This window comes from Hyaena hyaena, unplaced genomic scaffold, assembly GCF_003009895.1.
Source record: "Hyaena hyaena isolate Hyena2069 unplaced genomic scaffold, ASM300989v1 scaffold_562, whole genome shotgun sequence".
In the NCBI taxonomy this organism is placed as follows: Eukaryota; Metazoa; Chordata; class Mammalia; order Carnivora; family Hyaenidae; genus Hyaena; species Hyaena hyaena.
In genome coordinates, this window is record NW_024081198.1 from 829282 (window position 1) to 856256 (window position 26975).

A 26975-nucleotide genomic window follows, 5' to 3' on the forward strand; every position below is an offset into this window, starting at 1 on the left:
TCAGTCGATTAAGTGTCTAACTTCAGCTCAGGTCATGATCTCACGGTTCATGAGTTCAAGCTCTCCATCGGGCTCTGTGCTGACAGCTCAGGTTCTGTGTCTCCCTCTCTACCCCTCCCTTGCTCATACTCTGTCTCTCTGTCTTTCAAAAATAAACAAACATTTAAAAAAAAAAAAAGAAAGCTACCTGATTGTCTGCAAGAGATTGGGACTATGACGTCCTCCACAGCAGTGACTCCTGGGAAAATTGGAAGTTCTGCTGGTCTGTGCAGTAAGAAAAGGTTTCTAAATACCCAGATCATTCTGCCACAAATTTAAAACACTTACCTTAGTTCTTTCATCTACAAACCATAAACATTTTGGTCATTTTGAAGATTAAACAGCAGGCCCCTTAGTACAGCGCCAGTGAGACAGGCAGTTAATGAAAGCTAATTTATTCCAATTATATATTTATAGTCCATATGAATACTTGCTTTTCCACAAACACAGACTAAGTATTAAGTATTTTTCAAGTCTAAGAAAATAATTTTGTTTTTTCTAAAGTTCCATTGCCAAGAACATGTAGGGAAAGAAAAAGAATGAAGAAAAAAAAAAACCTGTACCAAGTGCTGGCGTTTGGAATGACAATACATATTGGGATGAAATTTAAACAAAAATATGCATTAGGTTGTTTTGTGATTTAGATACCCTTACCAAAGCCTCAGATACATATAGTTAAAGATTTTCTCCTTTATTAGCTTTTACAGCTACCTATGTATTCATTCTATAACATTGTATAGAAGCAAATTGCTGAACATAACACAATTTAAAAAGAAAATTCAATAAAATTAAATAAAAACTAGATTGCCTAAAAGTTAAATATTAATTTTATTACTAGCGCTGTTCTCTGTGAAAAGCTAACTCACAGTAAAGATCAAAAAAATTCATTGACCTCTGTATCTAGAATTACTATTTGTTAACAAGATTGTTTTTAACATTAGGAATTTAGAAAGTATATTATTATTCAATCACATACCTATCAGATATTTATGTAACAAAATTAGTATGAAACGTTGTTGAACGAGATGAAGCACAGGGCAATCTTTTTCTATTAGGTAAATATTTATTTACCTGTATTGCTTCTTAAATGTATCTTTAATTTTAAAAATTAAATCATGTATCAGCAGCTGATGTATTCTTTTGATTTACTGTTATTAAAAGTTACCGTTTTGAGATGACACATTTGTAGGGAATGGTGTTTCCTGACACTATGAATATTTAAAAACAAATTTTTTTTTGAAAATTTTATCATCTGGAGAGAAGGAAAAATAAGGCTTTCTACAGTTGAAAATAGTAATTTTTCAAAAAGGTTGAGAGGAACAATATCTAAAACCATTCTTGACAAATGAGACAGTTTCAAATTAAAAATATAAATTCAAATAAAGCAACTTCATAAAATATGGATACTAGCTAAAATCACATGCATAGGTACTTAATAATAACAGAGGACCAGCAGTGAAACTCAAATATGATAGGATTTATCCACAATAAATAAACATTTATAGTGCAAATCGTGCAGAAAAATTTCTCAAAGCAAAGACCACAGCAATCATTCTCATGTATACAAAATCAGTCTCAGTTCTGTGTACAATCTGGACAGGGTATCCATGAATTCAGCCACTGTGATGAAATGCCAATTTGCAAATCATACATATAAATGTGCTTAGTCTTGTGTCATTTCTGTCTTGGCAGGTTATGTTTTCAGGAAAATCTGAAAAGAAAAGAATATAGAAAACCCTAAGATTTAACTTAAGATGGTAACTTTTCATCTCTTCATATTCTCTTCCAATTGAGTTATGTCTATAAGAAGATAACTTGGCTATGAGGAAAAAGAGGTGGGGAAAGGATTCTAACATGTTCATATAAACAATTACTCAGTGCCCACTTTCTTCCTAAACTGTGATATGATAAACCAACCCTTACCCAAGGGATTGACAGTATGACTTAAAAAACAAGATATGAATCAATTCAACGCTGGCACTAATGTTACGTATGACTAGATTAAGAGAAGGGACAGATGAGTTTGAGGTAGAAGAAATTCAGCCATTTCCCTCCCTTCTCAAAGTGCACTCCGTCAGCCCACTTGAACGAGCACAGGATCAAAGACATGACCCCAGTCTGCTGGCCAAGCTGCTACGGAGCCAGCCTGCTTGCTAGGGATCTGTAGTGAAAACGTTAGTCGCCACGAGCTACCTGAACCGTCCTGATACAATCAGGCCTGTGGGCAGCAATGGTGGAGCATATGAACGTGTAGCAAAGAAAGGCTCTCTGAAGAGCAAGAGGGGGAAGCACATGAGAGTGAGAGACAGAAAAGAACAGAGATGGGCATGGAGGAGGGCACTTGTGGGGATGAGCACTGGGTGTTATATGGAAACCAACTTGACAATAAACTATTAAAAAAAAGTAAAAAATAAAAAACTGGTGACAATTAAAAAAAAAAACCAAACAGAACAGAGATGCGGAAATGAGAAACAAGCAGGCTTGGCAAGGGTGTGAGAAGAAACCTTCGGTTATCATGCCTTCCTGTCCTGTTTTAACGCTCAGCGTCCGAGCTCTCCTTTCCTACATTTTGGCTCTAGAAAATATCTCTGCACTGTTCAACAACACAAACTTTTACTTAAATCTGGTGGGGTGGACAACAGTTTTTGCAACCAAATCATTCCTAAAACTAGACAGAAGGAGAGGAAAAGGAAGAGAGTGTTGAGAACAGGTAAGAGCCGGAACAAAGATACAGTGATAAGAGAAAGAACATGAAATGGAGAACATACGGGGAAAATGGAAAATTAAGGTGAATGCTCTCAAATATACGCCAGGTTAGAGAGGGCTTAAAACCAGAGAGAAATTGGGGCGCCTGCGTGGCTAAGTCAGTTAAGTGTCCGACGTAGGCTCAGGTCATGATCTCATGGTTCGTGGGTTCGAGCCCCGTGTCGGGCTCTGCGCTGATGGCTAGCTCAGAGCCTGGAGCGTGCTTCAGATTCTGTGTCTCCCTCTCTCTCTGACCCTCCCCTGCTCATGCTGTCTCTCTCTCTCTCTCTCTCTCAGAAATAAATAATGTCAACTAAGTGATATGGTTTACTCCACATACCAGGTAAGAAAAATGTACTAATCATAGAGCTTACAATTCTACATATGTAGCTATTAAACACTAAAAGAAAAATTTCATTTAAGGCAAGAGCACAGTGACAGAACATTTAAAAGATTTCTACTGTATACTATAGAGCACCTTATATGTCATATAACACAACAGCTAGGACAGAATTACGCCGTCAGCTGACTGAATGGGCACTGGGAAACCGCTCACCTAGAGGGGAGCGTGAAGCTGGCTGTGTGCCGCGAGTGCTTGCTGCAGTTTCTCTTCCTTGGCTCTTCTACAGTGGCAGATCTGGAAAGTCAATGATTGAAAGTACCAGTCACCTCTCCCATGATTTACTTATTGCTTCCTACATCAGGACAGAATTCTAAGTAAGAATCCCTTAAACTGATGACATTTTGTACTTTTTAATGTTTAAGGTAGCTCAGAATTTAAAAATCCTCACCCCCACAAGAGAACCTGGAAGAGAACCTTTGCCTGTAAACTTCCAGAGTGTAAAATAAACCTGACTCTTTAGATCGATTCTCTGCTTATGTAATTTCAAATATCTGTGTTTTAAAAATATAAAAATCCTACGGTTGTTAACCAGAAGATTAATAAAAGAATAATAAAAACTTCAAGGTACAGTTATATGATACCAAAGAATAAACTAGAAATCAATGCTTTGCTAATGCTATAACCATAGTGTTTCATGTCCCTAAACAATTTTCTCTCACGGTAAACGGAGATAATAAAATCTGGCCACATTCCTTAATAGGATATGCAGATATACCACACACATTTTATAAAGTTCATTAAGAATGGGTTACTTTTAAAATGTGAGGTTTCAGAGAAATTAGGTAAATGTATAGAACTTTATTGAAAGGCAAGATACTATTAAATAGACTTTCTTGATTTTTCTTTAAATATAATGGAAATCAGAACAGTAAAGTAAGTGTTCCAGTATGTTGTCAGTAATATTTAGAAGTTTTAAAAGAACTATGTATCCACTGTTCCCTTTTTAAACAACTTGCTGAACACAAGAAGGTGTACACTCCTACAACCACTGACTAGACTTCAGCTGAGATACTAGCTTTTGTACAAAATCATAGGAAGATGTTGCCGTCATTCGTAAAGAACAGAGGCTCTTTCGGCCCTTCTCAGGGCACTCAAATCTCCAGCTCAGTACTGAGCTAATGTTCTTTTCCTCACGAACGCAGTTAAGTAATTGGATAGTATACTGTCCCTTGTCCTCAACTGAAGAGTATTACGTACTGTTCTCTTTTCCATGAAGCTACTGAGAAAATCATCTATTTCAGTTTTTCCCTCTAAGAAATCTTCAGCAATATTATCAGATTCTTCCTCAGCTTCAAGAGCTGCTACTTTCAATCTTGCCTGCAGGGCACTCGCACTACAGCTCTGAAAAAGAAAATCAAGCACTAATTTAGTTTACACTGCTCAAAAGAGCTCCTGAGAGGCAAAGGAAATGAGACAGGGGTAGGGAGGAGCAGTTCATTATATGCCTTATACCACATCTTGCTGAGGAAATCTGCTACTACCCAAGTCCTCAGCTTTTGGATATAGAGGTAGAAGATACCTAACATAAATAGACGCAATCCATTCGCTGTGAACCATTAAATGAGGGATTTAGGAATTACGTCATTGCGGTAGGCGGCCTCTAAGAGGAGCCCTAATTATCCCGAGCTCCTGGTGTTGCTGCCCTTGTATAAGTCACCTCCACTTGAGTGTGGGCTGGACACAGGGACACACTTCTAATGAACAGGGCAAAAGTGATGGGATTAAATTCAACCAAATAGGTAAACGACCTATACTAACATTGCTGAAAAAACTGAAGAAGTCATAAGTGCAGAAAGACATCTCGCATGCATGGAGCTTGCTTAGGATTCTCATTCTCTCTCTCTCTCCCCCTCTGCTCCTCTCCCCTACTCATGCACTCTCTCTGAAATTAAAATTTTAAGTTATTTTGGGAAAAATGAAATCTTTATACTAGTGTATCTTTCACTCCATCAATAATCTAGGTTTTTCCATTTACTCAAGTGTTCTTTTTTGTCATTTAGTAAAGTTTCCTAGCTTACTTCACAGGGTTCAGTTCTAAGTGTCTTGACAGTTCTGGTGCTATTGTAAATGAGTTTTTTCTGCACCTCACCTTGCATTAGCAGCTGCTGAAACCCAAGGAAAACTTTCTCAATCTGCTAGGATTTCTGCTTATTTGATTTCTGCTTGTTTCTGGTAAACCACGATTTTATTTTTTCATTTACACTGTGCCTCTTTCTCCCGGTCTTGCTGCAGCGGCCTGAAGCTTCCCAGCACTGTTAAGCAGGGGTTACACTGGGGCACCCCTGTCTTATTCCTAATATTAAGGAGATCTTAAAATGTTTAGCAATTCTGATTTTTGCTGTTGGTTTCTAATATTCTTTATCAAGTTAAGAGATTAATTTCTATTCTCAGTTTACTAAGAGTTTATAACGAATCACGTGAATACTGTGAAAAGCTTATTCACTATCTACTGAACTCTAATGTGCATCTAAGAGTATTTCATTTGAGTCCCTTGGAATTTTCTGGTTAAGAGGGAGGATGGCTTACATGTGATTCCTGATTCTGATATTTTCTATTTATATGGCCTCAGGGAAGTTATTTAATATCCGTGTGCCTCAGAATACTTATCTGTACTATGAAAAAGTAATAACAACGCCTTCCTCCTAGGATTCTGAGGGAATAATGGGCAATATATGAAAAGAGCTTAGAGCAGCGTAAGTTGAATTTTATAAGTGCTGTAAATAATTTTATAAAGTGCTTTATATTTAATAATTGGATTTCTAGCATAAAGTCCATTATTTGTGTGAATTAAACTTTATAATTTCCTATGTTTTTCAATTTTCTAAGTTTTCATTTAAGGTATCTGTACATAAGCTTAGAAATGACATGAAGTTCAAGTTTTTTGTTGTTAGATTTTATTATAGAAGGTAAAGTGGCATTATAATAACATTCCCAGGAAAGTACTTATGGGGCTTTTTGTATTTTTCTACTTTGAAACCAAAGATGCTCCTGCATGAGCACAAATCATATCTAACACTCCCATTACTGACAGCTATTCATCTCACTTAAAGGTATTAAACCTTATAAAGGAAGTTGCCTAATAAATGCTTTCTGGTAATGAAAGTAAGAATGTGGCTCATGCATATTGAGTTTAGTTAAACATTCTTATGGGGCGCCTGGGTGGCTTAGTTGGTTAAGCATCTGAATCTTGATTTTTGGCTCAGGTCACGATCCCAGGGTCATGGGATCAAGCCCCATGTTAGGCTCTGTGCTCAGCGTGGAGCTTGCTTAAGTTATTCTCTCTCTCTCTTTCCCCCTCTCCCTCTGCCTCTCTCCCCAGTCTTGCACTCTCTCTCTCTCTCTCTCTAAAATAAATAAATAAGGACACCTGGGTGGCTTAGTCGGTTGAGAATCTGACTTTGCTTCAGGTCATGATCTCACAGCTCCTGAGTTTTGAGCCCTGCATCGAGCCCTAGAGCCTGCTTTGGATTCTGTGTCTCCCTCTCTCTACTCCTTCCCCAGCTCACACTCTGTCTCTCTCTGTCTCAAAGATAATAAAATAAACATTAAAAAATTAAAATAAATGAATAAATTAAATATAGAAACAAATTTTATGGTAAAGGAAGAGCTAAACATCTTACCTCACTAAGTTCATGCTGCCTTTGCATCTTCTTTTCAAAAGTAGATTTCAGTTGTGTAAGCAACTCATACTAAAAGATTTAAAAAAATGTTATTTTAGTTTATTTTTAAATGATACGGATTTTTTAAAAATGACAACTAACTCACCTTATCTAAAACAGTTTGCCTTTTGGCTTCCAAGCTGGGCTCCAAAAGAAGATTTTTTCCTGTAAGATAAGTGTCTGGTTTTTTTCTGGGTAAAGATTGTATTTTTCTTGGGAAATTTAAGAAGTAAGGAAAGACATACTTGCTAGCTCTTCAATACTTTTTACTAAGTCATCCTTGTCGGTAATAATTTGTTTTAGTTGAGGCAAAGTCAGAAATTGTTCTAGTAATATCTCCTCTTGCTCATTCATATCTGTAAGCTGTGAGACACTAGCAACACAAGAGAAAAGTTATTGAATATCAGTCATCTTGTTTCTCTCCATGATGATAAATATTCACAATTTTTCCATTTTATTCAGTTGATAGGGCTCTAAATAATTTTTGAACTAACCATTTTTATACATATCAATTTTTATGTATGTAAGAAGGCAAATTATAACCTTAAAAGCAAAATAAAACATCAACCGCAATGGAACATAAATCCGTCCAAGTATAGCATCCAATCATGAAAGGAGAGTAGGGTTCATGAACAGTAACAACAAGTTAACTTTGGTACCTGTTTAGCTAAAATGTGTGTGACTGTCACAATAAAAGATAAGTATATGGATATGTGTCTGTATACATATTCATAAAATATTTAAAGAAAAGCTATCACGGAGGACTAAACCAAAACCAAAAGTCAATATCCACAGGGTAAAAGAGGGAACTGAATGGATGGAGAGGAATGGAAGCTAATCCTTTCTGAAAATACCTATTAGTTTTGACTATAGATCCATATAAAAGCATTATGTAATTAAAAAATTAAACTAAAAGAAATCAATGAAATTCAGAATAAATAGGAATAAATGAAGCTGGCTTTTTTTTTTTTCTAAGTTACGTACCATCCAGAGAAGTATTATTCAGACTTAAAAAAATAGCATTTGGCTGTACATTTCAGCCAAAACACAAAAGAAATATAAAAGTATAAAAAACAAACTCTTATCCTGAATTCAACAATGACAGTAATAATCTTGGTGGTGTAGTTTTGAAAAAGAACAGCTGCCTTTCAGAGAAAGGACTTTAGGGCAGAGAAAATAAATTCCATGATGAGCCCATGGCATCGTTTGTGAGAAAGGATATAGAAGCCAATGTCCAAAGTTTGCTCGTGACTAAAGACAGAATCAAAAAGACTAATGACTGCAATAGACTGAAACACATCAAATACAATTTTAAAAAATCTACAAATTCTTAGTAACACAGAAACAACTACAGAAACAAACCAAAACCTTTGCATATCAGAAACTTGGGAGCTTGCGTGTGCATCAACACAATATTCTAAAAATTGATAAAAAATCAAATAAGCATTTGTCTTTCTGTTTTTATATGAAGTGTATTTCGATAAAACTAAATAGAAATAGAAAATCATACTTGCAAGCCTTAATGAAATAATGGATAGCCAACGAGTTAGGTGTTTCAACCTATTTCAACCTTAATGTCTCTAAAAATAGGGCAACCAGACATCATTATTGCCTTATGTGATGTAAAAGGATGTACTAATTCCGATATAAGTATTCTTGCCAAAAGAATTGAATCTAAATCTTTTTTGTTCACCATTGAGGTATAATTGACATATAACACTGTGTATGTTTAAGGAATACAGCTCAATGAATGGATAAAACTGAACCTAAGTCTAATTAAAACTCTAGATCTAGCTACCAATAGAAGGAAATAGGGAGACAGACAAATATCTCCAATGGTACTATAAGGATGCAATTAGGCAAAAACAGGATATAGGAAATTCTACAAGACAAATAACCAATTTCTTCAACAAATCTATAATAACATAATGTATATAATTTATGTTACCACATATCTGTATTTACATATGTATATGTGTGTATATATACTTATATGTATACTAATAAAGATGGGGAGAAATGGTTCACAACTAAAAGAAACGTAATAAATACAGTAGTCAAATACAATAGGTAAACCTTGTTTTGATCCCGATTCACATAAACTATCAATGAAGAGATTTAATTATTAAGATCCTGGGGTAACCAGATACTATTAAAGAATTATCATTAACTTTGTTAAGTATGATGATGATTGGGGTTATGGTACACAGAAAGTCCTTACCTGGTAGAGAAATTTAGTGAAGAACTATGAGTGAAAATGATGTTATATTTGGGATTTGGTTCTGACTCATACCCATACTTCCCAAAAAGGGTTAGAAGAAGGGTATATGATGCAAAGAGGTTCACCTTTTTGTATTTGTGACATTTTCATAATAATTTTTTTAAAAGAAGGAAGAAAAAAGACAATCCTTTATAACATGGGAAAAAGAACAGTACCTATTTTACGGGGTTGCTGCAAACATTACAGTGCTTAGAAAACCTTAACATGTACATGATATAAGCCTTCACTGACTATTACTAGAAAATAACAAATCATTACTTCCTAAAAATGACTGTAGAACACTGAGTCAATTAAACTTTTTTTTTTTTAACGGTAGGATTTCTCATGGGTAGCTGGCTGCACATCCCTGGTAGGATATATCCCAAACACAAAAAGTACTACAAAAACAAAATTTTTAATTACATTCAGAAGCATTAGTAATAACAGCCTTATGTGTACCATAAAACTTCAATGAAGTAAAGGATGCAATGCTTCCCAAAGTTGAGTGGCCAGAGAATAATTTTTCATGATGTGTCTTAGAGAAGCAGTGTTCCACGAAAAACAGGACCTTAAACTTCCCACCAATTTGACTCTGGAAAAAACACTGTGCTACCACTTTCTGAGAACATTAATGTGTTTCTCTATGTACTAAGTTCTACCTACAAAAGGAACAATGAGAAGATCTAAAATAGGCCAAGAAATATTTGAAATCACTGGAGATAACGTACTGAGAAATAATTTTCACAATAATGTAAGCCACAAAAGAGAAAAGACACTGTTATCCTGGTAACTATTATGTCATTCCCAGCATCTAGAAAAATCCCTGGGTACATACTACTCAATAAATACAAACTAGAAGACATAAAACTGATTTATAAAACTTTCCCACTAAGATAACCACAATACAGAAAAAATGAGGATTAAAAAAAAAACCCTTTTTCTTTAACATGGACATGAAAATGATGAGATGGTTTGTATTTATCACTGTCAAATAGATGATGTTACTCTCCAGGATTTTTACCTTAGTTCTGAGAGTTCTGGAAACGCATCAGGGACGTCTGGCATCTTGTAACCAAAACCATTTTGGCTTATCTAAAGAGAGTGTGAAATGATTATATTTTAGCCATCTTTTTGATTGCTCCTATTTACTTAGAAAAGTAATTTTTAATGTATCACATCTTGTAATTATCACCTTCATCTTTGTACTTTACATTGTCCTGATTCTCCCCTATCCCTTTTTTTAAAGTTTATTTATTTTGAGAGAGAGAAAGAATGTGGGCAGGGGGAGGTGAAGGGGAGAGAGAGAGGGCAAGAGAGAGAATCCCAAGAAGGCTCTGTGCTGTCAGCAGAGGGCCTGATGCAGGGCTTGAATTCATGAACTGGGAGACTGGGACCTGAGCCAAAGCTGGACCTTTAACCAACTGAGTCATCGGGTGCCCTCCCCTTCTTTCTTTTTTTTTTTTTCAGTGTACTTTATATATACATAGGGTTTTTTTAGTTTTTTTTTGGTGGGGATCATGTGAGTACCTATGTTAGCTATTTCCTGGGCAAGTATATGACTGTTAAATAAAACTCTTAACTGTATCTCTGACAAGTGCAGAGAATTGATACTGCACTGATACATAAAAATACATTTGTCTCATGTGAAAGATACTGAATATAAACAAAATTTATTAAATTGGCAAAAGCCTGAGTAGTTGCATAACTAAGTTCCACAAGACAGTAGGGGAGATAATAGGTAATCCATTGCTTAAATAAAAATAACTTTTTATTTTTTTTCTTTTAATATAGTTTATTGTCAAGTTGGTTTCCACATAACACCCAGTGCTCATCCCAACAAGTGCCCTCTTCCATCCCCATCACCCCTCATCCCCTCCCCCCCAAAAATAACTTTTTAAAATTGAGGACCCTTGGAAAGTTCTCTTGTAATTTTGTTAATGCTAATTATAATTTTCATGATATTCATAATATTTGTTCATAATATTCATTAATATAATGATGAAAGGTACTGGAAAAACAAAGTCCACTTGGGTCTATATTCTTGATTATTTACAAACACTGTAACTAGTGCAGTGGGATATAATAAGGTTTTACAATATTTGAGTGTTACAATGGGTGATACTCACTGAAGGTTAAAATGAAAGTTTTTCAATTATTTTAGATGTTTTATTCACACAGTCTCTCGATGGCATCCCACACAGTAACAGTCACCACTTAAGTGAAGAACATACTATTTGCTAAACCAATGAGGCACCTGAAGCCCCTGGCAAGGCAGACAGTAGATCCTCCACAGTCTGAGACCTACTTCTCTCCCACGGTCACATCTTGTGCCTTTATGACCATTTCCTACATGTCAGCCAGAGAGATCTTCGAAAGGCATTTCACAAAAATGCAATTTGGGTTATGCCTCCATGACTCTGTCAATACAACTGGCTCTTCACAGAAAACTTTATATAACCCCTTTCATCCTGACAAATTCATAACCATCTATCAGAATCTGGCCTCAAACATTAACAAATACATTCAGTTATCTGTCTCATTTTAACTGAGCGCCTACTAAATTTATCAGTGTTCTTGAGGCACTGAGGACAAAGTGGTGCAAAAGCAGAAACACGTTCTTTATCAAGGCGGCCCTTCTAGTGCCAACTCAGTTTCAGGAGTGCTCTGTCTTCACCATGATTACATACTATCTCTTCTACTCTACTGCAAGTTTCTTATTTGCAATTATTTCATAATTTGCTGTCACTTCTGAGTTTGCTACTTCAGTTGAAAGTATGATTTAATCTTTTTATCTTTTGTGCCTTACTTAGTGGATGCCACAAAAAGGCACATAGTAAGTATTTGTTGACTAGATGATTCCAAGGATACAAAATGTAGAAAACTGAAAATACCCACCGGTGCTGAAGTGTCTGTTGTGGGAACAGGTAATGGCAGATTTGAAAGGATGCCAAAAGAAGGAGCAGCGGGTTTGGCTGTTGTGTAACTTGTTGTTGAAGAAGAAATAGTGTCAGCAACAGACAAAGGAGTGATAGTCCTGTTAGCTTCCTGTGGCGGATACGAAGGAAGAAATGGAAAACCCTGAGATGCATAAGGAGGCATCCCACTTGGATTACTGTATAGGCTAAAGAGAAAAACAGAAAAAACATTAGATTAGACTTCAGGGGTAAACCTATAAAATTATTCCCAAATGGCTCTAAATAACAATGGTCACGCAAGAGAGGTAGGATCTTTTTACTGTAATCATATAACTGAACTTAAATATTATATAAATTGATAAAATATTACGCCACACCAATAGAAGTGTGGTTTCCATGAAAAAGAAAAATGTTTTAGAAAACACAATCCAACTAGTCAGAGAAGTAAATTTTGAGCATTCTGTTAGCATTAATCACTATCTTCATAAGACTGGAGGACATTTAATCCAGAAAATGTATTCAAGACAGGTTGTTTGAATAGTAACTCTCACTTTATCTAGAAAAATATGACTGACAGTCATGACTGCTTTTCTCAAAGATTTTAAAGGAAAATAGGTGCATAGAAGAACTGCTAAAATGCTAAAATATAAAAGATAACTCATTTTATTGTGCTTCACAGATACTGTATCTTTTAAAAAATTGATGGTTTGTGACAACCATGCATCAAGTAAGTCTAGCGGCACCATTTTTCTAAAAGCATCTGCTCATTTTGTATCTTGGTATCACATTTTCAAACTTTTTCATTATTTTTGTTATGGTGATCTGTGGTCAGTAAACTTTGATGTTACTATGGTAACTGTTTTGGGGTGCCATGATGTACACTCATATAAGACAGTGAACTTAATCAATAAATGTGTATGTTCTGACTGCTCCACTGACAGTCTGGTCCCCATTTGTGTCCCTCTTCCCTGAGATGTAAGTACTGAAATTAGGCCAGTGGCCTCTTACAATGGCCTCTTGAGTGTTCAAATGAGAGTTACAGGTATCTTACTTAAAATCAAAATCTAGAAATGATTGTGCTTAGTGAGGAAGGTATATCAAAAGTCAAGACAGGCAAAAAGCTAGGCCTCTTGGGCCCAACAGACAAGTTGTGAATGGAAAGGAAAGGTTCTTGACAGAAAGAAATTAAAAGTGCTACTGTAGTGAACACACGAATGAAAAGAAAATGAAACAGACTTCATGCAGATGTAGAGAAAATGTTAATGGTTTATACAGAAGACAAAACCAGCCATAACATTCCCTTAAGCCAAAGCCTAACCCAGAGCAAGGCCCTAATGCTCTTTGGTTCTGTGAAGGCTAAGAGAGGTGAGGAGGCTGCATTAGAAATGTGGGAACTTGGCAGATTTTGGATCATGAGGTTTAAGGAAAGAAGCCTTCTTCATAACAGAGAAATGCAGGGTGAAGCAGGAAGTGCTGATGTAGAAGCTGCAGCAAGTTACCCAGAAGATCTAGCAAGGACAACTAATACAGGTGGCTACACTAAAGAATGGGTTGTCAATGTAGACAAAATCGCTTTCTGTTGGAAGAAAATGCCATCTACGACTTTCAAAGGTAGAGGAAAAAAAGTTGATGCCTGGCTTCAAAGGTATCAACCAAAAGACCAGCTGACTCTCTTATTGAGGGCTAATGCAGTGGGTGATTTTAAGCTGAAGTTGACCATTCAAAAAATCTTAGTGCCTTTTAAGAATTAGGCTGAATCTAGATAGAGAGTTAAGGTGGAGGAGTAGTGTGGAGACTTTGAGCTTGCCTCCTCCCTGAAACACAGATCAGCATCAAACAATTTTGAACACCTAGGAAAGTGATCTGAGGACTAATGCAACAATCTGTGTAATTTGAGCCAGAGAACTTGGCAGGTACTTGGTGCAGAGAGATGAATTGGGGGAGAGAAAAACCACGGAGCCATAAAGGGTAAGGAACCATATCATGGAGAGAGGACAGAGACAAAGAGAAAGGAGAAGAGTGCAGTGCATTGGGATCAAGGAAAAAAGCAGCTGGAGAGAAAGAGAGAGTGAAAGGACTCCCAGGGGACTCAAGAATTCTGTTCCCCAAAGCCACTGATGGGGAGAAAGATGAGGGTTTCAATAGGGCCAGGATTCTAGAAACAGCAGAGTGCAGTCTGAAGTTTTGGAGCTCAGTGCCTGACAGTGCTCTGGTAAGGAAGTGGGACCAATACCCAGGAGTAGGCAGCGGGGTCTGAGGTTCTGTGTGCCACACAGGGAGAAGCAGTTCCCTTACTTGAAATGCACTGGGTAGATGCCATAAGGTTTCCCTGAGAGCAAAAGTCCCAGCAGACCCCAGAGTGCTGCCACATTTACTGATATTGGAACAGAGATGCCAAAGTGAGACAAATCCTGGCACCGGCTGTTTGTTGTGATTTACCATAAACTCTGAGCCTCTGCCACTGTGTGATCAGACAAATGTTTTCTGGGACAGGCTGGCACCTGGCCATTGCTTGTTGAGACCCTTCCCCCAGAGAATCAGCGTGGGTCCAAGTAGGGAGGATATCTGAGGTATGGGGTTTTGAAACACAGTCCCATTTGAAATAAAACCCTAGAAGGAGACAGATTGGACACAAACAAGGTAAAGGCGGGGAGTGGCCAGAAGTCTGAGACAAAGGAGGGGGTGCTTGATTGTGTGTCTGTGAGGGCACAAAAAGTCCATACCAGAGACTACAGAGCTGCCTGAAGCCATTTCCACCTGTAGTGCACACACAGATGAGCTAAGCAGCGCCACCAAGTGGACAAGGGAGCCGTTACACCAAGTCCCACCCATCTTCACCCTCCAGGCGCATCCCCCAGAAGACCAGCACAAATCCCTTCAAACTGCTTAGTCTACTGTTCCTTTTCTTTGCTTCTGTTTTTGCTTCTGTTTTCTTTTTTCTTTCTCTTTCATGGGTAAAGAGAGAGAGAGGTAAAGAAAAATTTTTTTTCTTAAAAGTACTTATCATCGTTTATTTTATTCTATTTAATTATTTTTAAAAAATTTTAAACTTTTTTTCCTTTCCTTTTTTTCTCTTCTCTATCAAGCTTCTTTCAAAAAACAGGTGAAATGCACCTAGGATCTAGCTTCCTTTATTTGATTGTTTTGCTCTGCTTTGTTTACAATTTTCTTACTATTTTATTTTATTGTTTTTCTTCCCATAAAATGACCAGACAGGAATTCACCCCAAAAGAAAGAACAGGAAGGAATGATGGCCAAGGATTTAATCAACACAGATAGATATAAATAAGCTGTCTTAACTAGAATTTTAAATCATGATTATAATACCAGCTGGGGCTGACAAAAGCATAGAAGACACCAGATAATCCCTTTCTGCAGAGATAAAAGAACTAAAATCTAGTCAGGCCAAAATTACAAATGCTATAACCGAGATGAAATCTTGACTGGATACTGTGACAGCAAGGATGAAGCAGAGCAGTGAAGCAGTGATATAGAAGATAAAATTACAGAAAATAATGAAGCAAAAAAAAAGGAGGTAAAATGGGCAAAAGATCCTAACATAGGACTTAGAGAACTCAATGACTTATTCAAAAGGAAAAACATTTGTGTCATAGGAGTCCCAGGAGATGAAGAGAGAGAAAAAGGGGCAGACAGTGTATGTGAGCAAATTACAGCAGGAAACTTTCCTAAGCTATTATAGGGCACAGACCTCAAATTCCAAGAAGCACAGAGAACTCCCATTAGATTCAACATGAACCAACCATCAACAAGGCATACGGTAGTCAAATTCACAAAATACTTACCAATTTGGGTGCATTTTATTTTTCTTGTCTGATTGCTGTGGCTAGGGTTTTTGATACTACGTTTATTGAATAAAACTATTGACAGTGGACATCCTTGTTTTCTTCCTGATCATAAGGGAAAAGCTCTCAGTTTTTCACCATTGAGTATGCTATTAGCGTTGGCTTCTCATATATGGCGTTTATTATTTTGTGGTATGTTCTCTCTAAATCTACTTTGCTTATTTTTTTTATTATCATGAATGGATGATGTGTTTTGTCAAATTTTTTCTGCATCTACTGAAATGATCATATCATTTTTATCCTTTGTCTTAGTGACATGAGGTACCACACTGATGCAGTTTTAAATACTGAGCCACCCTTTCATCCCAGGAATAAGTGCCACTTGATCATGGTGAATGATTAATGTATTATTGGATTTGGTTAGCTAGCAGTATTTTATTAAGGATTTTTGCATCTATGTTCTTCAGAGATACTGAACTGTAGTTCAGTTTTTTTGTGGTGTCTTTTTTCAGGTTTTCTTATCAGGGTAATGCTGGCCTCAGAGAATAAATTTAGAAGTTTTCCTTCCTCGTGTATTTTGTGGAATAGTCTGAGAGGAATAGGTATTAACTCTTCTTTAAATGTTTTGTAAAATTTGCCTGTAAAGTCATCTGGTTCTAGACTTTTGTTTGGTGAGAGTTTTTTGATTAGTGATTCAATTTCCTTACTAGTAACTGATCTGTTCAAGTTTTTAGTTTCTTTTTAGTTTCAGTTTTGGTAGGTATATATAGGTTTCTAGGAATTTACCCATTTCTTCTAGATTGTTCAGTTTGCTGGCAAATATTTTTTCATAACATTCTCTTAGAATTGTTTGTATTTATGCTTTTATTCCTCTTCTCTCATTTGTTATTTTGTTTATTCAGGTCCTTTCTCTTTTTCTTGATGAGTCTGGCTAGAGGTTTATCAATTTTATTGATTTTTTTTCAAATACTCAGCTCCTGGTTTCTTTGATCTTTTTTACTCTTTTTTGTTTTTGTTTTTTTAGTTTCTGTATTATTCACTTCTGCTCAAATCTTTATTATTTATTTCCTTCCCCTGGTTTTGGGTTTTCTTCTTCTTCTTTTTTAGCTTCATTAAATATAATGTTAACTTGTCTGAGATTTTCCTTGCTTCTTGTGGCAATCTGTACTGCTATAATCTTCCCTCTTAGAACCACTTTTACTGCATTCTGAAGATTCTGGACAATTGTGTTTTGATTTTCATTTGTTTCCATGTAAATTTTAATTTCTTCTTTGATTTGTTTGACCCATTCATTGTTTAGTAGCATGTCATTTAACCTCCATGTATTTGTCCTCTTTCCAGATTTTTTTTGTGGCTGACTTCCAATTTCACATCATTGTGATCTGAAAAGATGCATGGTATCAGTTCAGTCTTTTTGAATTTGCTGAGAATTGTTCTGTGGCCTAATATGTGATCTAGTCTAGAGAATGTTTCATGTGCACTTGAAAAGAATATGTATTCTCCTGTTTTAGGATGGAATGTATCTAATATATCTGCTAAATTCATCAGGCCCAGTGTGTCATTTAGGACACAGTCTGATTTTCCATGGATGATATGTCCATTGATATAAGTGGGGTTTTAAGTCCCTTCCTTTACTGTACTAGTATCATTTAGTCCCTTTATGTTTGTGGTTAACTGTTTTATGTATTTGGGTGCTTTCAAGATGGGTCCATGAACATTTATAATTGTTATAACCTCTTGTTGGAAAGTCTCCTTTATTATGATATAGGACCCTTTCTTTTGACATCCATTTGCAAGACAAATGTTTCTCTGTCCCTTCACTTTCAATCTGTTGGTGTCTTCAGGGCTGAAATGAGACTTCTGTAGGCGGCAGATACATGGGTCTTGATTTATCCATTTGGTCACCCTATATTTCTTGAATGGAGTGTCTAGTCCATTTACATTCAAAGTTAAGTATCAATATATATGTATTTATTGCTATTTCATTGTTTTGTGGTTGTGTCTACAGTTTTTCTCTGATCCTTTCTGGTCTTGCTGTTTTCTGGTTTGCTGGGGTTTTTTAGGGATATACTTGGATTCCTTTCTCTTTATTCTTTCCTTATTACTGTTTGTTATTAATGTTTATTTTGAGAGAGAGAGAGAGAGAGAGAGAGAGAGAGAGAGAATCCCAAACAGGCTCCATGCTGTCAGCTTGAGATCTAAATGCAGGGCTTGATCTCACCACAAGAGATCATGTCCTGAGCTGAAATCAAGAGTCGAAAGCTTAGTGGTCTGAGCCGTGCAGGCACCCCATCTATTACTTAATTTGTGATTATAGAAACCATAGGTTTGTATGACATCTTCTGAATATAGCAGTCGACATTAAGTTGATGGTTGTTGACGTTTGAACCCATTTACTCCTCCTCCTGACATGTTTTAGGTATATGGTATCATATTTTACATCCTTTTTGATCCCCTGACTGATTTTTACAAATATACTTATCTTCCATACTATCATTTACGGTCTTTCTTTTCCACTCAGAGTCCCTTTTACTATTTTTTGTAGGGCTGGTTTAACAGTCATGAATTCCTTTGGTTCTTGTTTGTCTGAGAAACTACCTCTCCTACTATTCTGAATGATAGACTTGCTGGATAGAAATATTCATGGCTGCAGATTTTTCCCCTTCAGCACTTTGAATATATCATGCCATTCCCTTCCGGCCTGCAAAGTTTCTGCTGAAAAATCCACTGATACCCTTATGGGTTTTCCCTAGTATGCAACTGTCTTCTTTTCTTTTGCTGCTTTTAACATTCTCTCTTTATCACTACTTTCTGGCATTTTAATTACTGTGTCTTGGTATGGACCTCCTTGAGTTGAATTTTAGAAGGGATCCCTGTGCTTCCTGAATCTGGATATCTGTTTCCTTCCCCAGATTAGGGAAGTTTTCAGCTATTATTTCTTCAAATAAATTTTCTGCCTCCCCCCACTCCCTTCTTCTTCTGGGATCTCTACAATGTGAATGTTCTTACACTTGACAGAGTCACGGAATTCCCTAAGAGTAGTCCCAATTTGCATCAGTTATTTTTCTTTCATTTGTTCAGCTTGGTTACTTTCCATTACTTTCTCTTCCAGACCATTAATTCGTCCCTCTGCTTCATGTATCCTGTTATTTATTCCACTAAGTGCATTTTTAATTTCATTTATTGTGTTCTTCATGTCTCAGTAGTTCTTTTTTATCTCTTTATTAAGGGTCTAATGTCCTCCACTCTTATCAAGGCCAGTAAGTATTTTTACGATCAATACTTCAAATTTTCTATCATGCATATTACTCATGGTCTCCTGACATTAGGTCTCCTGCTGTGGTTTGGTCTTGTTCGTTCATTTGGGACATATTTCTCTGTCTCCTCATTTTGTCTGACTCTCTATGTGCTAGGAAGGTCAGCTACATCTATGAGGTCCTGCAATGCCCTGCAGTGCAGTGCTCCCTGTTCCTCAGAACTTGGCACTTCGGGGGGGGGAGAGGTGCCTCTGTGTGTTGCGTTTGCCCTATTGTGTTCCTGTTGCTTTTCCCTTCAGTCCAGTTTTCTGCAATGGCTTTCTTGGCCTGGTGTGGGTGGTGTTTGTTCCTAGGTAGGTGGGGTGCACTGGTCTGCCTGCTAAATAATATCTGGAGCCTCTCTGGTGGGGACTGAGATGGCCTAAGTGGATCTGCATAGAGTGCTTGGGCAGAGCATGCACTTTTACCATGTTTCATCTCAGGTTTTCGCAGCACCTGACAGTCACCCCTGCGGCACGGACTGATGCTTGCAAACAGTGTGTACTGGGGTGCTGGCAAAGGCTGTGCAGCTCTTCTAGGGGAGGGACCTCACAGTGCTGGGGACTGAAGCAAGTGTGACTGGAGAGGGCAGATCCAATGAAGCATGGGGGGGTGGCAGGCATCCGCAAAAGCCAGTTACATAGCAAGTGTTGGCGCCATGCTGGTTCCCACAGGTATGTTTAAGCTGAGGGGAGGGGCAAAGAAAAGGCATGTGCCAGCTTCTTTTTTCCTATGGGCAGGAGGGTCTCTGAGATCCTTGTCTCTCTGGACAAACACTACGATTGAGTAAATCACTCTTCCTTCTTTATGCCCCAGGCATTTTTCAAACTGCTGATTCTATGCTGTTTCTGTTCAGGCTGTTTGGAGTGTTCTCTCCTTAAAGGTGGGAACTCAGCTTCCTAAGGCCCTCCCAGTTCTCCCAGAACAAAGCCACAGATTTTTACAATTTTAGGCTTTAAGTCCCACTGGTTGTAAAGGGCTGAGTACATTTTTGCATACAGGAGAGAAGTAAATTCTCGTTGCCAGAAGAACTGTGCCATTTTGTATTTTTCAAAATGTCTAGAGTTAGATTTCTTGACCTTTGCCACTCTATCAAGAGATGGAGTCTATTCCTCTCCCCTTTGAAGCTGGGTGGGACTTTATGACTGCTTTAACTGCCAGACATGAAGATTAAGTCAGCCTTCAGAAGACTTCAACCCCTGGATTTCAAACCACAATGGTTAATGCAAAAGATGAAACAAAGTTAAGGTGTCTCCAGTAGTCTCTAACCAAACTGCAGATTCACAAGGAAAATAGGTGTTATGAAGGTTTAATGAGCTGTAAAAATGACTTGAAAGGTATTTTTCAAAGCTGCTGAAAGATGTGGAAAATTAAAAAGATAAAATAAACAATGGAAACATGGAAGTAATTGTTATCTCCAGAAAAAAGCAAAAAGTTCTATCATAAAGGAAATGTAATCATGACCAAGTACATGACTTAGCAACAGGGAATATTTACAGAATTAAATTAATGAAAATATCAAACATGAAATTTAGGTAAAAATCATGACATCAATCACTGAGAGGTTGAGAGGAAAGAATCATTTGTCAAAGATGAAGATACCTAAAACTCTCAATCATAACAGGTTGATATATCATACCCAAAATGAGAGAATTAAGAAATGTATGTTTATATTATGTTTACATTATTCAGGAAGATGAAAGTAAATATTGGAGAAGCAGCTAAAAGAAGAAAACAGAGCTGCCTCTGAAAAGTATAAATTTATCTGTATGAAGGTGGGAATGTGGAAAAAAGACAACTGCCTTTTAACAGCATTTGAAATTTTAAACTGTATTATGCTTACTTTGAGAAAAATAAGTAAAAATAAATATATACATATGGGTGTTTTGTTACAAATATACTTACTATGGAAATGCTGTTGAAGAAGGAGCTAAAACTGGAGGATTCTTCCAAAACTCATCCAATAGACTCTGAATAATTTTTCCAAGATCTGAGTGCATTGTAAACTGAAAGTAATAGAGGAAGATTAAAATCACTTTCAGAATTAAGTCTTATTAGGATAATGTCATCCTACAACTTAATGTTAAATCCACATCTGCAAGCCATTAAATGAAAAGCAAAGGATATTGTGTCAAATGACCATATTAGCAACTTAACAATATTTTCCTATAGACTCGATACCATAAATCAGTTTAAGAATCTATTTAACCAATAATGGAGCTAAAATATTTCCACACTTTAAAAAATGATTTTAAGGTTCAAAGATAAATACTGAAGAGTACATTTAAGTTATAGTCCCTCACAGTAATCAATTATTTATGTATCCTAAGAACTCTGAGGCATATTTAAATTTTATCCCCTCCTGACAACTATGGAAGATCTATTTTCAATGAAAGTTCTAAGATTGACAGGTCTTCATCACAGAAAAACAAATAACCTTCAAATCAATACTATCTACTAGATATAGTGACTGTTTTTGGAATATTACTTTTTCCAAATGAGATTTTAAATGCATTTTAGATTTCTAAATATATAGTAGAAAAGTAATGCATCTGTTATACAACTCTGAAATAAATTATACTATATACATACATTGTTTACTAATGGAGAGGTAACATAGACCCCTTGTTTATCCATTAAGTGATGTCGTATTGGTGGATAAACACTGATCACTGGTTTTTCCTGAGGAAATTGTGGAGGGAGCAATCTGTTAAATGTAGAACAGATGAAAAACAAAAAGACAAGTGTTATATTATACAGTCATTAATTCTAAAACAAAGTTAGTTAAAGGCAAATTAAATTTTCATACTTTAATTTGAATTAATTATTCACAGTAATAAGTGACCTCTTATGGTTGTTGATTGAATATAGACAAAAAGATCTACTTTGGCAATAAGATCATAAAGTAATTCAATACAGTAAAACCTTCTTATGTGGAATATGGATACCCTGAGTTACAGAATATTCTTCACACCAAGTCAATTAATTGCTTTCAAACACAATAAACCAAGTTATGCAACATCTCAGATAAATGTCAGATCAGGTTATTTGTATGAGGTGAACTGAACCACAGTAACCCAGTCTGGCTACTGAGTGGACCACAGTTCTGTCCATATAATTTTCTTGTGGTTTTCCCATGTTTGAAATGCTGCCAAGAATTATTTCAACATCTACTGAATTTTTAAAGAGTGAATAGATAAAAGCAAAAGTACTACAATTAAAACACTGTAGCTGTCATCATGCCTTGGTTTTATAAGGCTCTCTTTTAACTGTGCCCATCAACACATCTCTCCCAAGTCTGAGGTCAATCACATGGTTTCAAGTAAAGAACAGTAAATTCTCAATACAAAAAAAAAAAAAAGAAAGAAAGAAAAAAAGATGACATTTTTTAACTACCACAAATTGAAAATTAGAGATTGAAGTCTTAAAAAAATGGGATTTACTGGATATGGTCACTGATTTCCAAATCTCTCAAACTCAGAAGAATACGACCCTTTAAATGGTCTCTCTGTCCCCCTGGTTGGCTCAGAAAACTATTTGCTTTGTAGTACTGTCAAGAAGAAAACTGGGTCTTTTTTGGCTTTTCCTACTAAAGCATTCGATGAGAGACAAAACTACTTCATTTACATAGTTAAAGATGTTAAACAAGTTGGGTAAAAAAGGCAATGAATGGTATTTGAAGCACAACCAATCTGTGTTTCTAATCCTGACTACGCTGTTCACTACCTGTGTGTCTGTAATTTGCCCAGTTTGCAGGGCTGTTGTGAGGATTCAAAAAGCTCCTATATTTCAAGATAGGAGCATCATAAGTGGTACTGTTATACATTCACACTTTCTTTCACTTATTCAACTAGGATGTAACAAGGCCTTTTGTGTACTGGCATTATGCTAGACAGTGAGAATATGAAGATGAATCAGCCATGGTTTCTGTCTTCCAGGTAGGGGCTTCTTCCCTCGCCCAAATGCCTCTCCAGCATCTAGTCACCTACTGCCATCTGAGATAGTGGTAATTTAATACTTTCATGCTAAATACTAATAAATGCACTTATGGTTAAATGGGTAATTCAGCAATCATTATGTCCAATCTTTTCTCTCATGACTGATTTTTAACTTAATTTTTTTAAATTTTAGCAGATCAAATTCAGCCTTGAACTTTCTGGCTGATGTAGTGTATCTGTTGCTGAAAACTAGAATATTTTAACTTGTTTTTGATGGAAAAGTGAATGTATCTCTAATAGTTTTCCAAGCAAGATCCCTTATCATTCTTTCTCTTTCAGCCTACCTCCAGCTAAGACTAAGTGCAAATCAATAAAAATAATTTTCATACTAAAGATTATTACATCTCTTTATTACATTTCTTTCTTCTTACATAGTTTTTTCTTATGGAAATATCATTATAATGATGTCTTTAAAAAAATCTTTGTTTCACGAAATTGCATTAACTTTAGAAGTTATGGTTACTAGAAAGTTTTAAGTAAGGTTACTTTAAACCATTTACTTCTAATAACTAAGAAACCAAATAGTGAAAAGATTTTTAAACATACTATTACATAAAAATATAGGATACAATTCTACTCACATATTAATGTTAATTGTCAGGTTGTTTACGGTGAATGGCAACCTGTATTCCACATCTTTCTGTATTTCAGCTATACTGTAGGAGAAAATTTGAGAAAAAAATTTACCTGAAGTTATAAAACCATTAATGTCAAAAAAGGTAAATATTTTTAGAGCCTATTAAAAATATTAATTTTAATCAGACTCTAGATAGCCAATATAACTTGTATCTTGAGGTGAAAATGATCACAGAAAGATTTATCAAATTAAGCAGGCAAAATATTCTGAGATATTCAAGTGTGTGTGTGAGTGGGTATAGTGCAGATAAATGTTGAGGTAAGATGGCAAAGAAAATCTCTTCTATTAATGCTAGATCGATTTACTATCACTTTATCTAATTCATCATTAGTAGAAGCAATTGTTACCCCTCTGGTTAACACAGGTCAAGAAGACATCTGGGTTCTGATTATAACTCTGCCACTACCCAGGTATACAGACAGCTAGGGATGTCTAGGTCTTACTACCTTAAACTTAACAATCTAGATGAGAGGTCTCCTATGGTCTTATGACAGAGACTGCTGGCCATTTTCCAAAAGCAAATATCCTCCCCTTCTTCCTAAGTAAGAGAAGTCTGGTTTTATTTGAGTAGCAAGGTTCTAGCCTTTTTTGCAGGTAGTTGTTGCTATAGGCTTAACTTCCAGCCAGTAAGATAGATATAGGGAGGTTGGGGGGTAGAACTACTAAGAAAGCATCTAAAAGACGGAACAAACAAACAAAAAAGCCCAGTAAGAGTCTGTTTGTCCTTTCTGCCTGGACCTGATAGCTGCACTTTCAACAGCCATACTGGGCCGTCAGTGAGTGTGAGAATGGAAGTCATACACCAGAGAGAGCGGAGCAGAAAGAAGAGAATAGCTTGGGTCTTTAATGACTATGGAATTGTCAAACTGAATTTTTTTTTTTGTGACAGGAAGAAGTTTTGTCTTGTGTAAGTCAGTATTTTGGGAGTCTTTGCTGTTAGTTACTGAACAGAATTGCCAACTAATATAATTTCCTTAAACTTTAACATTCTACGCTTAGAATTAATTGCAGGGATACATTATTACAATTACAATCTAGCAACCAAATCTTTTGGAAGCTTACTTGAACCCTAATTAACATTCCTAATTTCTTTTTTTTTCATAATATTTCTATTTTTTTTTAAATGTTTTATTTATTTCTGAGAGAGAGAGAGAGAGAGAGAGAGGCAGCGTGAGCAGGGGAAGGCCAGAGAGAGAAAGGGAGGCAAAGAATCCAAAGCAAGCTCCAGGCTCTGGGCTAGCTGCCAGCACAGAGCCTGACGCGGGACTTGAACCCACCAAAGGTGAGATCACAACCTGAGCCGAAGTCGGACGCTCAACCGACTGAGCCCCCCAGGCGCCACGTTTTTTTTCATAATATTTCTAAGTGGAAAAATGTTAAGTAGTACTAATGAGTTAAGGTTAAGAAGAATCTTAATATTCAAAAAGACATGAAACTTTTTCAAGCATTAATACTGCTAAAAGATCTAGCATTTACATAATAATTTACTTTTTGTTCTTTCGATGGTTTCAACTAAAGCTCTGTACTCTGACATTCTATGGAATGGGGTTGAGATTGAGAAGAAACAACTGAGAAGAGACTCAAAAAGATATTTAGTATCAGGACTTACACAGTTTTATGGAGGTTTCTCTTTGGGGTTCAGGTTTAGACTGTAGGATACTGACAACCTCCTCAGCTATAGGAACACCATATAATCAATTAAATGGCTTCAGTTTTCTATTCCTCTACATTATTTTAGGACTCTAAGGTGTAACTGCTTCAAGGGACTCCTGGTCACAATACTGAGTAATAGTCGTAATATTAGTGAGAGCTGAACTGTGATTATCAAATTCCAATACAAGTTGGTCATGGTAATTGTTGGAGTTCAGGACATTTTACTGCAACATGTGGCACTTCAGCATCTTGATTATTTTCAGCCAAAGGAGTTTGAGAAAATAGCACAAACAGGACTCCCTGCCCCATCCTCCTTCCCTGAAACATCATAAAATCCTCATGTGAGGTATGCCCTTCTTATATCAAGAGGAAACGAGAATCCTTGCCTCCAAAGACAAAGGGGCACCAGGAAGAACAGTCACAAGCCTTTGCTAAGCTGCCTCTCACCTTGTTTACTACAATTACCTCATATTTCTTAACTCATCATACCTCTCCATTACTGTGCAATCTTCATCAAACCTAGCATAAAATACTCAAGTCTATTTCTTTGGGTCTTCACTTCCTTATTAAGTTTTCCGTCTCATGTAAAACTCCTACTAAATAACCTTATATACTTTTCTCCTGTAATCTGTCAGTTTAATTTTCAAACCTAGCCAGATATCCTGAGAGAGCTGAAGATACTGCTTTCCTCCCCTGCACTAGCTGCATTAGGCAAAATGGAAAATATCTGCTTAAGCAAAGCAAGACCCATTCCCTGAATATTCACACACGTGATTTTGAAGTTTTTGCTATTTTAAATAACTTTTAAAAAACTTATTCTAAAAACGATTCGTTCACTGGGAAAAACAAGAAGAACAAGCAAGGAGAACATAAAAATCACTTAGGATGTCATATCCCCAAGATAACCACTAACACACTGGTATAGAACCTAATCTGTCTATATTCACAGCCTTATGTAAAACAAAATGCAACTGTACTGTCTAACAATTTGGACTTGCTCTTTTAGAATCAGTAAATGTTATTTTACACTTTTTTTTTAAATAGCTGCATAATATTCTACTATAATGTATAATCTATTTTTTATGAATTATCAAGATTGTTTCTAAGTTTTACTATTACAAATCACACTTTGATAAACATTCTTTGCAGCCTTATCTTTGAGCTAACAGGTAGTAGCATTTAGATATAAACACACACATATTTTAAAGTAATATTGTAATCACACTACAAGAGCAAATTCTAATGATATTCCATTAATACTTTTATGTTCTAGGTTCTCTGAGAGAAGTGAGTTACTATGGTTTTGGCTCATTGGCTCTGAACTGGTTTGGGATTACAGTAAGCTTAAACAAGAGATAACTGTGAGAATGTCAAATAGGCATTCTCATTTCTTTCATAGTCCCTAAAACTATAGAATAATAGACCTTGAAATGCAATATAGGCACTAGTTATGGTTAAAAGATTCCTTTATAGAATAATCATTTATCTCTGACTATATTTTGGACTTTATATTTGGTGTAAACTTGGACTTCCTAAGACTTCGTTCAAATGAACAGCTACCATATAG

At 36.2% G+C, this 26975-nt stretch overlaps 1 protein-coding gene across 3 annotated transcripts in view; it reads right to left on the reverse strand.

Moving 5' to 3' along the window:
- Positions 1 to 417: 417 nt before the first annotated feature.
- Positions 418 to 26975, reverse strand: part of VPS37A (VPS37A subunit of ESCRT-I) — a 42101-nt gene continuing 15543 nt past the window's right edge. For 2 of the 3 annotated variants that reach the window (XM_039256305.1, XM_039256303.1), the window contains 11 exons: positions 23700 to 23774; positions 21713 to 21827; positions 21026 to 21126; positions 12002 to 12227; positions 10128 to 10198; positions 7092 to 7219; positions 6953 to 7011; positions 6808 to 6876; positions 4385 to 4528; positions 3341 to 3421; positions 418 to 1750 (listed from right to left, as the gene is read on the reverse strand). In XM_039256305.1, coding sequence (XP_039112236.1) covers positions 3341 to 3421; positions 4385 to 4528; positions 6808 to 6876; positions 6953 to 7011; positions 7092 to 7219; positions 10128 to 10198; positions 12002 to 12227; positions 21026 to 21126; positions 21713 to 21757 — 924 coding nt within the window. In that variant the 5' untranslated portion in view covers positions 21758 to 21827; positions 23700 to 23774 and the 3' untranslated portion in view covers positions 418 to 1750. The remainder of the gene's footprint in view (positions 1751 to 3340; positions 3422 to 4384; positions 4529 to 6807; positions 6877 to 6952; positions 7012 to 7091; positions 7220 to 10127; positions 10199 to 12001; positions 12228 to 21025; positions 21127 to 21712; positions 21828 to 23699; positions 23775 to 26975) is intronic. The other variant, XM_039256304.1, reaches the window with a different exon arrangement.